This window comes from Frankliniella occidentalis, unplaced genomic scaffold (genome assembly GCF_000697945.3).
Source record: "Frankliniella occidentalis isolate FOCC.00 unplaced genomic scaffold, Focc_3.1 Scaffold247, whole genome shotgun sequence".
NCBI classification, from domain to species: Eukaryota; Metazoa; Arthropoda; class Insecta; order Thysanoptera; family Thripidae; genus Frankliniella; species Frankliniella occidentalis.
In genome coordinates, this window is record NW_026267373.1 from 366,706 (window position 1) to 379,031 (window position 12,326).

The window sequence follows — 12,326 nt, forward strand, 5'->3', positions numbered from 1 at the left end:
GGTCGGGCGAAGGGTGGGCGGGGGTAGGCCCCAGGGCTTTCAGCACCGGCTTCGCGTGCCCTCTGACCTTGCCCACCCGGTGGATCAGGAAGATCCCTCCCGCGGCCCCGACCGCTTCCATCTCATTCGTCCACATTTCCTCCTACCATGCTGGGAGCCCACCCCCATCCCCCTGCCTGAATAAAGCCAGAGGCGTGGACCGTTTTACAGAAGCCCGGGGCCCCGGGGGGCCGCGCAGGCCGTCGCCCACCCCCTAGAGATGAGCCCTTCGTTGGCATGCTGGGGTCGTTCGGGTCGTCCTCGATGAATGGGAGTGGGACGGGCCATCGCCGCATTGAATTGGGACCGAGTGGCGTCCCCGCGGCCCTGGAGCTCGCCCTGGGGCCGCCCCGGGGGAGGGCCCATTCCCGCGGCGCGTGCTCGGGCAGTGCGGGGGCTCCGGGGGGGGGGGCGGAGGAGACGGGAAACGGACCCGGCCGGCGCGCCGGACATCCGACACCCGCCAGCGGCCCGGGCCCAGACCCACCCTGGCCGACACCCGCGAGCCGCCGCTTCAACAGCGCCGATCAAAACGTCATGCGTCAGTCAGTGAGAGGTAGGAGCGGCGGGAAGCGACCAACCCCCGCGCTGGCCTGCCTGCCGCCCGGACCACCGCCCCCGGATGACGCCCGCAGCCCGCTGCGCTGGACGGGCCGACCGGACTGGACCGACCCCGCCGCCGGTTCAATTAAGGAGCAAGCCCGCACCGTCAATTAGAAGCCTCGACTTGACGGCGTTATCCATCACGCGCGGCCGTCGGGTGGCGGAGGCTCCAGGACCCGCTCGACGGCGGCCTCGACGGGGACCCGCAGCGTCCTCCTGCTGCAGCCCGGAGGACGAGGAGGAGGAGGTCGAGTGCTCACCTGAAACACGAGAGAGAGAGAAAGGGGTGAGCAAAGAGAAACAACAAGAGGACGGCTAAACCGAACCGTTCTGTTCAAAGAGACGGTCCCACCGGAGGCGACGGCGGGAGGAGAGCGAAGGGGGTGGGGACGACCCTGGCGCCAATTACCGCTGCCGAGGCCACTTATAGGGAAACAGACGGCCGCCATTACGTCCTCGCGCGGTCCCCGCGCTGGTCCCCATGGCAACGCGCGCGCGCCAACAATGGGTCGCGGCGTGCGGCACGCCTCATGGCACGCCTCCTCCCATGGGCCCCGCCGCCGGCCCGCCACGTACTACATCATCATGGAAGTCATGCGATCGCTCCACGCCACGCCACGCCGGGAGACGGAGGCGGAGGCGAGGGTGGTGGTGGCGGCGGCGCCGGTCTGTAGAGGGAGGTGGAGGGAAGGCCTTGAAGCAAAACCCTTGCAAGTGATGGTGCTGCCGATACATCCCATACCACCCCTCCACCACCTCCTGCTATACTGTGTGTACTTCCAGCCGCCGCTCCGCTCCCCTCCCCTCGTCCGTTACACCGTTCCCACGGTATTAGTCACATGCGCGGCAAGGCGCGGCGGCGTGGCGGAGCGCTGCGCGGCCGCATACACCCCCCCCCCTCCTCCCCCTACCACCGCTAGCGACCACACCTCCCCGCGTGTACGTGCGTGAGCAGTGAGGATGTCCGTGTGTGAGTGTCGATTTGTTGACGAGAGGAAATAGGTGTACAAGAGCCCCGTTGTTGTTACGTCCCGGGACCGACGACGGCGGCTGTGCGTGCTGCGTTTACACGGTGCGTTTACACGCTGGGCGCACACAGTCGGACGCTGCGAGGCTACTGAGCTTTACCTAAGGCCCTCCGCGCCCCGCACGTAGCGTGCCTCACGGCAGTCAGAAACCATCGGCGCGAGAGGAAAAGGAAAATGAAATGAACGAATCGACCAAACAAACTGGCCGCTGGCGCTGGCTGCCTCGAGGAGTTCTAACAAGTTCCCACTCATGGAACGGACAGAAAGCTTTCGAGCAGGGCCGGGCCGAACCCGCGCACGTATCCTGACGACGCGGCTTGTCTCCCGCCGGCGTGCGGGGCGGGGGGAGTGCGGCGGGGCTGGTACCGGCGCGCTGGCACTTGTAACGGTCAAAACGCGCGGGGGAGGGGGGAGCGTGAGTGAGGGATAGGGTTGGGATTGGCCTCCACTGACCACCTAAATGACGGCCGGCACCGCCACGATGAGCGATCATGGGGATGATGATCGTGCGAATCAGTCCAATAATAACCCAACTCCCACGACGTGGCATCGGTAGCAGCAGAGCCGCGAGCCGCGAGCCGCAAAGCAAGCGGCCCACACGGAGCAGGCTGCACCCGCGAAGCACACGCCGTAAAGGAGAGGGAGAAGAAGTAGAAAACTTTGTCGATAAGAACAATTTCGGAAGGAGAAAGACGTGTCGGCGGGCGGTGCCAGGATGTGACTGCGTGGACCAGGTGATGTCGACATCGTATGGTTGCCGCCCCTCCCCTCTCCTCCCCTCCCCTTTCCTCCCCCTTTCGGCGAATCCCCCTCCTTTTCATTTCATTTTTATATTACTTCCCCCCAAGGAGTCTGCTTCGGCTGCCGAATCTCTTTCTCGCCGCAAAGGTGTGTGAATGTGTGCTGCACCGTGTCGACCGGGAGGGAGGGGAGAGGAGAGGGGGTGAGCGGTGGACGCCACACCAGCACCGCGGTGGAGTGGCGTCATCTGGACTGCTTTTGAGCCGCTCGAGTGCGCGGAGCAGCAGGACAGTGTGCACCAGCGCGCCATCATGATCAAGCGTGAGAACCTCCCCTCCCGCACCCGCAGCGCCAGCCGGGGCCGGGCAGCGCCGTGCGCCTGCCCCGGCCAGAGGGAGCGGCCGGTGAAGGCCTGCTTAACTGGTTAAGGCCCTGATTAAGGCACAGTTAGAAGCAGGTCGGGTGACGAGGTGTGCGCGGCTCTGTCCTGTCACCTTGGCGTTGACGCGCACCTTATTATTATTATATTTTGGGAGCCGCGTCGGCATTTGCATGAGGGACAGCCAACTAATGAGGAGGATGACGTCCGCCAGTGCCCCCTCCCCCACCCCAGCCGCCCTTCACTCCCACGCCCCCTTCGCTCGGCGTCGTCGTAATCAGATCACGGCGCCCACCGGATCACGGACAGCCCGGTGGACAGGCCGGCTTAATCAGGCTCACCCCAGCGCCGCGCCGCCCCCTGCCACTCCGACCTGTCCTCTTCCTCGCGTCGTTACAAAACACGGCAACCCACGCCGCCACCCCCACCGCCCCCACCTCCCTGACCGCCAGCGGGGATGCCATCCAAGTTTGCCCGCGAAACTCCTGCTGTACACACTTACACACACCGCACACCTAACTACCATAGCAACCCCCGCCCCGACCCCTGATCTCTACTTGGTCCTTAAAAAAAGGATTTATCAAACATGTTTGATACCCTGTTTGTCTTCTTGTATTATTATTATGTTCAAACGAAGCGTGTTTGAAATCGCGGTCGCGAAAAGGCGCGCGCAATGCCGACGAAAATATTAAAGTTGTCGTCGCATCACACACGCACGCGCGCGTCAGAAGGGGGGATCAATGCGTGGCCAAAAGGCTCGCCGCCAGTGACGTCATCGGGGCGCGCGACGCGGCAGGTCAGCTGGCACCTGTCACGGAGTGGTGACGTCACGCCAGGCACGCCGTGTGGACCCCCGAGCAGCACTTGGCGCACTGTCCCGCCCCCGTCCCGCCCCGCGCAATCTGATTGGCCGCGTCACTTTATTAGGGGAAGGAAGCGAGATTACAGCGCGTCGCAGGATATGGCGCGAGTATAAATATAGCCGAGCGAGAGAGGCCTTCGCGTCATAGTCTGGCCCGAACTATGGGCCCCGCCATGGAGAGCCCCAAAGAGCCACGGCCACGAGCGACGACGCCGCGCGCGCGACCGGGTCGAGGAAAACTTTCACTGTGGTGATCGAAACCGACATCTCTCTCTCTCTCTCTCTGTCTCTCAGCAGTGCACCGAGCGAACAAACCCGGGACTCGGCCATGCCACGTCGAGTTAGCGAGTAGTTCGGGTACGCCACGCCACGCCACGCCACGCCACGCCACACGGGCCGCCATGGGAGAGCGGGCGGCGGGCTGCGCATCCATCATGAGGCTCATTTCGTATTCTCGCCGGCAGCGACACCGCCGCGGAATCCGAGGGGAAAGAGCAGCATTATTGATACACTACCGACCGTCTCTCTCGCACAGGCCGGGCGGTGCAAGCCGAATAGAACGACGCGGCAGCCGGCGCGCGGGCGACGGATTCGCGCGGCCGGCTGAAAGGAATTTGGCGGGCATTTGCGACGGCGGACAACTTTTACGCAATACGGGCGGACCGGTGTTTACAGGAGGAGGAGGCAGGAAGAGGTGGGAGGGAGAAAAATGGGGTAGCAATGCAACCATCCATCATGATCCCCGTGGGGGCCGGGGTGCGCGGAGAGGAGGGGCCCAGGCCATGGCCCAGTGGGCCCGATGCGCGGCTATTCCTAGTCCCTTGCGGTGGCCCCGCCCGGCGCAGCCCCGCCCGGCTGAGCGCGGCTCAGCTCAGCCTAGCCCCGCTTCTACACACCTTTTTGACGGGGGCCATGGGGTCCTCGGGGATGTCCGGCATGGCGTCGTACGCCGCGTCGTGGTGCTCCGGCACGGGCATTCCCAGCCCGCGGCCGTGCGCGTCGCTACCGTGGTGCGGGTGGAACCTCATGGCGTCGGCGCCGGTGCCTCAGAGAGCCTGTCGCTGTCGCTGTCGCTGACGCTGTCGCTGTCGGGGAGGCGCGCGCGGCCCGGGCGGCGCCATGGGCTGCCATGTGCGGAGCGGGCAGCGTGTCGGCGGGCCGGCTCACCGCGGGGAGACTGCGGCGGCAAGCACCGCGCCAGCCGCGCGCCAGCCCCGCGTGAAGGACGAGCGCTTGGACGCGCGCCCGCGGGACAGGACGGCCCGCCAGGACGGCTCGCCAGGGTGGGGTAAGGGGCAATCAGGTGAACGAACCGCGGCGCGGACAAGAGCCTCACCATCCTGCTGTGGAGGCGCGCCCACGGGTCCTTCCCGCTGGCCAGGCGATCCGTCCTGAGCGTGCGGCGACGGAGGACTGCGGCGGGCGCGTGGCGGCGACCGAATACAACCCGTCCAGGAGGACGACGACGGCCAACGAGCGCCGACAGCGACGGGGAAGGTTCGAACACCCGAGTGTATATTTCTTTTTTTACCCGTCCGGCTTGTTGTGAGCTGCGCTTGACGTCTGCTCGTCTCAGAGCCCTAGCCGCGCCCCGCCCGCAGCCCGCAGCCCGCAGCCCGGGCCTCCCGCGGCCGCCCCTGGCTAAACCGCGGGGTGATTCAGTCGCCCAAATAAACTTGGCTTCGACGTGCCCGGCGCGCCGCCTGGTTCATTTGGGCGTTCCCACGGCCCGCTTTTAGAACGTCGCGAGTACTGTACGTAGGGCCGCGCTGGGCTGCTGGCCGCGCGCCGGCGTGCAGGCAGGTCCGGCAGCGACCGCGTGGCGACGGCCGCGGCCGAGTGTACACGGAGCGGAGCGGAGGCGGCCAGAGGGGACCATTCAGCCCGTATGGCAATTTAATTTCGGACGCACACCACTCTCCGCTGTGGGTCCTGGCGGGGAAGCCCCGCGTTCTGCTGCGGTCCGGCCGCCCCCACCCCCGACTCCAACGTAACCTGGCAACGGCAGGGCGTTCAGGAGGAGGCGCGCATCTCTGCCGCTGACGCGGGCGCGGCGCTCCCGGGCCCCCGGCGCCTCCCCTCTCCAGGGATCCCCGCCCGCATCGTGACCCCCGCCGCGCTCCCCGCGCGAGCGGCGGGACGCCCCGGGGACCAGAAATAGACGCCATAGGGCCGCCATGGGCCCCAGCCACGACACGTGGCAGCCCCAACCAAAGCTTCCAAACTACTCAAACTTTTTCCTACTGGCCGAGTCGTTAAAACCCTATTTGGAGTTGAAGTTGAATTAAGGTTGAAGCCGGCGGGCGGGCGGTGCGGTACCGCAACTCGTCCCTTTTTTGCAGCGTTTATTTCGCAGAGTGGGTCAACACTGACGTGGATACGTATTACTGTTACTGTTGCAGGAATAGCCATGCATTCCGCCCGCCGATTGGTGGCTGGGATTGCGGTCTGCAATAAAAGTACACGTGCCGTATTCGCGGTCCCGGGGGAGGGGCTTTGACAGGCACGCGTCACGTGACAATTGGTCGACACGGGTTTGACACGACATGTCAATGGCTCTGTTAGTGGCCCAACGTGCGGTCGTCCCGGCCGGGCCGTTCGGGCTGAACCTTTCAATCGTGGAGGTCACCGCGGCCAAAGCCAAGGCCGGCCCGGCCCAGCCGCCGATGATGTTTGGACAGCATTTGACGCAACCAGCGCCAAGGAAGAAAAGAAAACTAGCGACAGTACAATATATTTATGTTTTAAAATTCAAAAGTATAGGAAACGAATGAGGCAGTTTCGTGTTTTCTTCTGCCAGAGGTCACAGCACGATGAGGTCGAGGTCGTCCTGGTTGCGCTCCGCCAGGAGGTGGTGAGAACTGTCACAAGGAACCTCGCAAGGGAGCTCGAGATGCAAATCCCCCCTAATGAAAGGGGGCGCGCGGTGGCGCGGTGGCGCGGCGGGCGCGGCCTTCGCTATGGGCCTGCCGTGCCCTTTGGTGTGCGCGCCGCTCCCGCTCACCTGGCGCCTCTCACCGCCGCCGCCGCCATCCCTCTACCGCACCGGCGTGGTTATTGCGGCACGCGCTCGCGGCCGCGGCGGCATGGCACAGCGACGCACTCGGAGCCGGCTCAATCAGAGTGCGGAAGCATAATGGAGACAAGGGCGGGGTGCGGGGTGCGGGGGCCCCGGCGGGACAGCCACCATCAATCCTGGTCGAGCCACGGGCCGGCGCGCTCCCGTGTCCAGAGCTCGTAGGAGAGCACGGCTCTCGCGAGCGCAAACACCTCCGCCGGAGTGCCTCCACTCCCCTCTCCCTCTCTCGCCCTCGCCTCTCCTCACCTAAAATAAAGTGTGCCGTCATTTCATTGGCGATGCGTCGTCGTGCGGTGTGCTCGGGGCTTTGCACGGGCGGGCGGGAAAACCTTCCGTGGTGGTGGCGGCAGGTGCTGCCGGGATAACAACGATAACAAAGTTCTGCGCTTCCTCGGTGAAGCGGGGAGGAGCGGGGGCGGAGCGGGCCGGACCGGCGAGGGGGCGGGGCGGGGAGCTGCAGTGCAGCGCGTCATCATCGGCCGCGGCCCGTCACGTGGCGCCGCGGAACGGATCACATCGCGGCGGCCTCCTCCGGTCCGCTGTGACAACACGCCACCTTCCACGGCCGCCGCCAAAGCCGCCGCGCGTGCCTCGCCGCGCCGCGCGAATCTGGGCCAGCGGGCGGAGCGGGCGGGCGTGTCGAACCTCCCACACCACGCCGCACGGGCAAGTGCATGAGCGCATGGGCCAGCGCGTCTTTGATGTCGAATTCCGCTCGCGGCCTCACGTCGAGGCTGTGCCCCGGCGGCCCCGGCCCCGGCCGCGGGCGTGACGACCGCGCCGCATGCAGCGCCATGGAAGTGTTAAACCGCAGCGCAAAGGAAGGCGTGACTCGGGGGCGGCATGTGGCGCTGGCGGGCCGATAACGACTCGGGGACAGAAGCAGCCGCTGCCGGTGAACAGGGTCCGATATTACCAGTGTATGGGACTCTACCGGTAGACCGGGCCGCCCTGTCGCGGACAGCGGATGGCACGGAATTGGCGGCTGTCCAGTCAGTCCGCATGTTCTCTGGCGCACCCCGCCGGGGTGCCGCTCGGGCACGGCGGGCCCAGCCCGCGGCGTCACCCTAAAATATGTTGTTGATGACGGCGACGATTGACGATGACGCGGAGGTGCGCGCCGCTCACCTCGCCCCCGGCGCACCTGACTCACCGCCCCGCCCGGAGCCGCTGCGCGCCGACACTGCCGGCGGGGGCGTGAGTCACTCCCATCGCAATACAGTCCCGTAACGGCTACAGTGGCCCGCGGGCCGCGTCCGGTCGGGGCTGTCCTGTCGGGGCTGTCCTCCTCCCGTCCCGTCCTCTCTATCGGCGCGAGCCGGGGACAGCCCCGGACGGGTCGCGACTGGCCCGTCCGGACACCACAAAGTGCTTTGCCACTGTACAGTAGCCGCTCGATAAGTGTCCGCACCTCGGGACCAGCGGCGGACACTTATCGAGCGTCATAAAACGTTTGCCAGATGTTGGAAAGCTCGGTCTCGGAGCCTCGCCCGGCCGCGAATCTCATTGTTCGGCGCGTCGCTCGTGACCCGCCCGATCGCTACCTGTCGCGACGCCGCTCGATAAGTGACCGCGCTAAGTGTCCGCGCGCTGCTGCAGGCTTCTCCGGTAAGACAGATGCTTGTCGGCATGGTCGGCCCGCCTGGCCAGGCCCCGGCCGAGCCTCGGGTCCAGCAATGGTCGAGCCAGGGCTCCACGCACTGGATGGCCTGTCAATCACACCGGCTTAGGGGAGTGGCGCGTAAGCGTTTACCATTTTTGAGCCGAGGGCCCGGACCTAAAACGGTCAGTTATCGAGCGGACACTTATCGAGCGGCTACTGTATCGGGCCAAGGGACAGGACAAGGAGGACAGCCCCGACCGGTCGGGGAGAGACACGTCGCTATCACTCGACGGAAAGTACACCGCTGGCGACACACGACGCGGAGGGGGAGCCGGAGCAGCGAGGAGTAAATGGACGACATTGTCTTCATGGGGAACTTGGGGGGCAAACCGGCGCACGGACGGCGGCGGATAAAGCATTTGAGGGGAAATGAACGAAACGAGGAGAGGAAGCTGCGCTACAATATCGGAAACCAGCAGCCCATCGGATTCCGGTAGGCGGCATGGCGGCGTGTCGCGCCGTGGAGAAGAGCAAGGTCACCCCGGTGACAGCAGAGCGGGCCCGGTCGCCATGGTTACGTCGGGCCGTAGCGGAGCGTGGCGGCTGCGCCTGGGCTGTAGGGCACCGCTCCGCGTGGCGACACTTTCGCCCGCAGAGATACGATGGGGCAGCGAGGTGGGCGGCAGGGCACCCTGGGGGCCCACGAGCCAGCCCCGGCTCGAAAAGGGGATAGAAAGGTGATACCGGGGTAACCTGACTGGTATTGATTTGCACGAGGGCCGGGAGGAGTAACTTAACCCGGGCAGGAGGGAGGGAGAGTGAGAGAGAGAGGATCGTCGCTCCGACAGCACACCAGAAGCCCTACGAGGACACGGCGGCGGAGCGTGGCGCGGCCCGGCGCGATCTCCGAACTGTTCTTCTTGTTGTAAGCAGGGCAGGATCCCCTGTGTGAGTGTGCGACGCCTAGTGCACACGTGCGAGAGCCTGGCGAGAGCCCACACGGCAGACACCGTCCTTGCACATTCCAGCGAGCGCAGCGCGCGGCCGCAGCAGCAGCAGCAGTAGCGAGACGGCCTGCCGAGCGCGCGCCTCAGAAGCGGCTCTCTCCAGCCTGTCAGCCTGCGGGGTAGGCCGCCCTCGCGCACGGGGATGCAGCGCGCGGCCCACCCCGCCGGGGGCCGAGGCCGCAGAGTGAGGAGGCCAGGAGGGCTCGCTGGCGGAGCAGGCGGAGCAGGGCAGCAAGTGGCCTTATCGAAGAGGCGGCGCCGAGGATGCGGGGAGATAAATCCCGTCCAGGCGCCAGATTTACCTCGGCGAGTCGCTCCACAAATCACTCTCTAAAGTGCGTCCGTCCGTCCGCCTGTCCGTCCGCCTGTCGGTCCGTCCGCCCCGCGTCCGCGCGTTCATATCCCCAGCGGCCCGAGGTTTACATGCACCGCGGGAGCCATGTGTTGAGCAGCTGGTCGGCAGAGGAGATGCGGCAGGGGCGTGTTTTTATTTACGTCTGGCCTGCTCCGCCCGCCCGCAGCGCCACGGCCGTGCGCTCTGCCGGGGTCTCCGTCGAGGTCGTGGACGTCCTCGCCGTCCTGGGCTTCGACCGCGGCAAGACGCTGCAGTGGTGCGCAGGAAGGCCTGCCCCGGCCGCTCTGCCAATGTTTTTCGCTGTGGCTGTCTGTGCAGCTGGATATGAAGGCCGACCGGCAGCGCAGCCAGCGAGCGCCCGTCACACGGCCGTCACAACTGCACGAGTCCAGGCGCCCGCGCAAGCAGCGCAAGCCTCCGCCTGGAGCCTGCTATGGAGTCACTGCCAAGCCCCCTGGTTGGTCCCGGTCCAGTCGCACGGCCGTCACAACTGCACGAGACCAAGCGCACGCTGGCTGCGGCGTGCTTTCTGGAGTCTCTGCCAGCCAAGGCCCCGCCGTACGAGTGCAGGGCCCTGCACGCGCCTCCGGCGCCGCCTGGCTCCGCATGGGAGTCACCGCTGGCTGGAGCAGTTCCTGGAAGGGCGGCCGTGACGCAGGCGGGGGGCGGGGGGCGGAGTGAAAGGGGTGATTCACCAGGCGTCACCAGCGTCACTACAGTCGGGCTGATCACGGCCGCTGACGGATCGCCCGCTCGCCCGCCCGCTCGCTTGTCGCCATGCCAACCGAGGCCGCAATCTCGCCCAGTCTCCGGACCACTTTACCTGTCCGGGCTTAGCTCCCCGCGCCCCACGGCCGCCAGGCCTCTTGTCCAACCCGTTCTGGTCGTCGCGCGGCTCATCCCTGCTGGACTCGAGGACGCCAGCGCGCATGGTCTGCTGGACCCGCTGGTGCTCACCTCTGCTGCCGGGGCGCTGGAGGGCGGCCCCCCGGGCGGCCCGGGCGGCGGCGGGTGGCCGTGGCGCCGCTTGGACCGGCGGTGGCTGGCCCTGGCCGTGAGCCCCGAGGACGCCCTGCCCAGGGGCTCGTGCGCGGCGGCGTTGCCCATGGGGGCGGTAGTTAATCCAACAGGCACGAGCACTAGCACCACATCACTGAACCACTGCACTGCACTGCACTGCACCGCTGGACCGCGCTACGGGGCGTATCTCATGGGCGAGCCGCGCCGAGCCGCGCATAGCACCGGACTGGACTCGGCCGCACGCCGCACCACGGCGCACCACACCACACCGCAGGCAGGCGGGCGAGCCGGCCCGTGAGGGATCGAGAGAGAGAGAGGGACGGCCGGGAGAGAGGGGCCCGCAGGGGGGCCGACGGAGAGAGCGGCACGACATTCCGACGCATCCCGTCCCCGGCCGGCCCGGCCCCGCCATGTGCTGGGCGCGGCGCGGCTCGGCACGGCCCGGGCCTGCCGGTGCTGGTTCAGGCATTGCATGGCCTCACGAGCGAGGCGGTACGTACGCCCCACCCTGGCCGCGGGAGCGACAGACAACAACCGGTTTGAGCGGCGAGACACAAGTTTCTCCCTACCCTCTCAAGCCCTTGCTCCCCCCCCCCCTTCCCTCGCTCCCGAGTCTTCACCCGATCGGTCGAGATGGAGGCAGCAGCGCCAACTCCACGAAATCGGCCCGTTCAAGATGTTTTGCCGATATCATTCAAAACGGATCGGTGGAGAGGCATCACGACTTTCTTGGCAAGAAGGCTGCCAGTTCCGTGCTACTGAACTTTCCTGGCTTCTTTTCAATCCATGTCCGCTCCGCGATTGCAGAAGTAATCATCCACTCCTCTCGTCCTCTCGAGAGAGAACCCTATTTGAACCGAATAACTTAAGCACTTAAGCTATGATTCGATTCGTGCGCTGATTGGAACGTCGGCCATAAATAGAGCCACTCGTCAAAACACCATTCGACGTGTTGACATGCCATCAACGCCCCCCTCCCCTTAACCCCTTCTTTCTCTCCCTGGATTCCAGGAGAGCCGTTCCAGGTCAGCCAACAATAACGACCCAGTGTGAGCCGGCTCGCCTAATGAGCTCTATCCGTGGGAGTGACTGCCCTAAAGCCCGCTCCTCTCTCTCGCACACACATTCACTCATTCTAGGCTTCACTCTCATTTATGCTCCCACGCGCCCCGCCCTGCCCCGCCCTGACGCTCCCTAATAAGCCCAGTCCCTGCTGCACCCAGCACCGCCGCACCCACGCACGAATTTTACCGTAAAATGCTGCTACTTTATGTCCCGTTCTTGTTCCGCCCTCTCTGGTATGCTAAAGGGCTCGGCCCCCATGCATGAGCCGCCTTAAGGCTCAAGACATAAACATTTCTGCATTCCTTTACAGAACTCATTTCATGCGGGTTTATGTATGATTTAATTTCCTTCTTTCTAAATTGCCCTAAGGGTGTGTAACCTTTCACGAGTTGAGGCTCGAGTTTTATTGTTTGTTTTAAGTCCTTTAGTTTTTGAACGAGTTCTGTACAGTAGAGCGCATTTCTGAGTCCTTACGGCGCCTCCCCAAGGAGTCTCAGTGACGCGAGAGCACTCGCCTCGCCCTTCGCACAGCTGGGGACCCCCCC

General features: G+C 65.5%; 1 protein-coding gene across 6 annotated transcripts in view; it reads right to left on the bottom strand.

The window, feature by feature from the left end:
* LOC113203689 (protein numb) overlaps window positions 1-12,326 on the bottom strand; it is a 42,961-nt gene that overhangs the window by 27,492 nt on the left and 3,143 nt on the right. For 2 of the 6 annotated variants that reach the window (XM_052273104.1, XM_052273103.1), the window contains exon 1: window positions 10,654-10,945. The exons of 1 other annotated variant lie outside the window; for it this stretch is intronic. In XM_052273104.1, the coding sequence (XP_052129064.1) occupies window positions 10,654-10,803 (150 nt within the window). In that variant the 5' untranslated portion in view covers window positions 10,804-10,945. Of the gene's footprint in view, window positions 1-4,548; window positions 4,821-10,653; window positions 10,946-12,326 lie in introns of those variants that run through there. 3 more of the 6 variants (XM_052273108.1, XM_052273110.1, XM_052273105.1) reach the window with 3 other exon arrangements.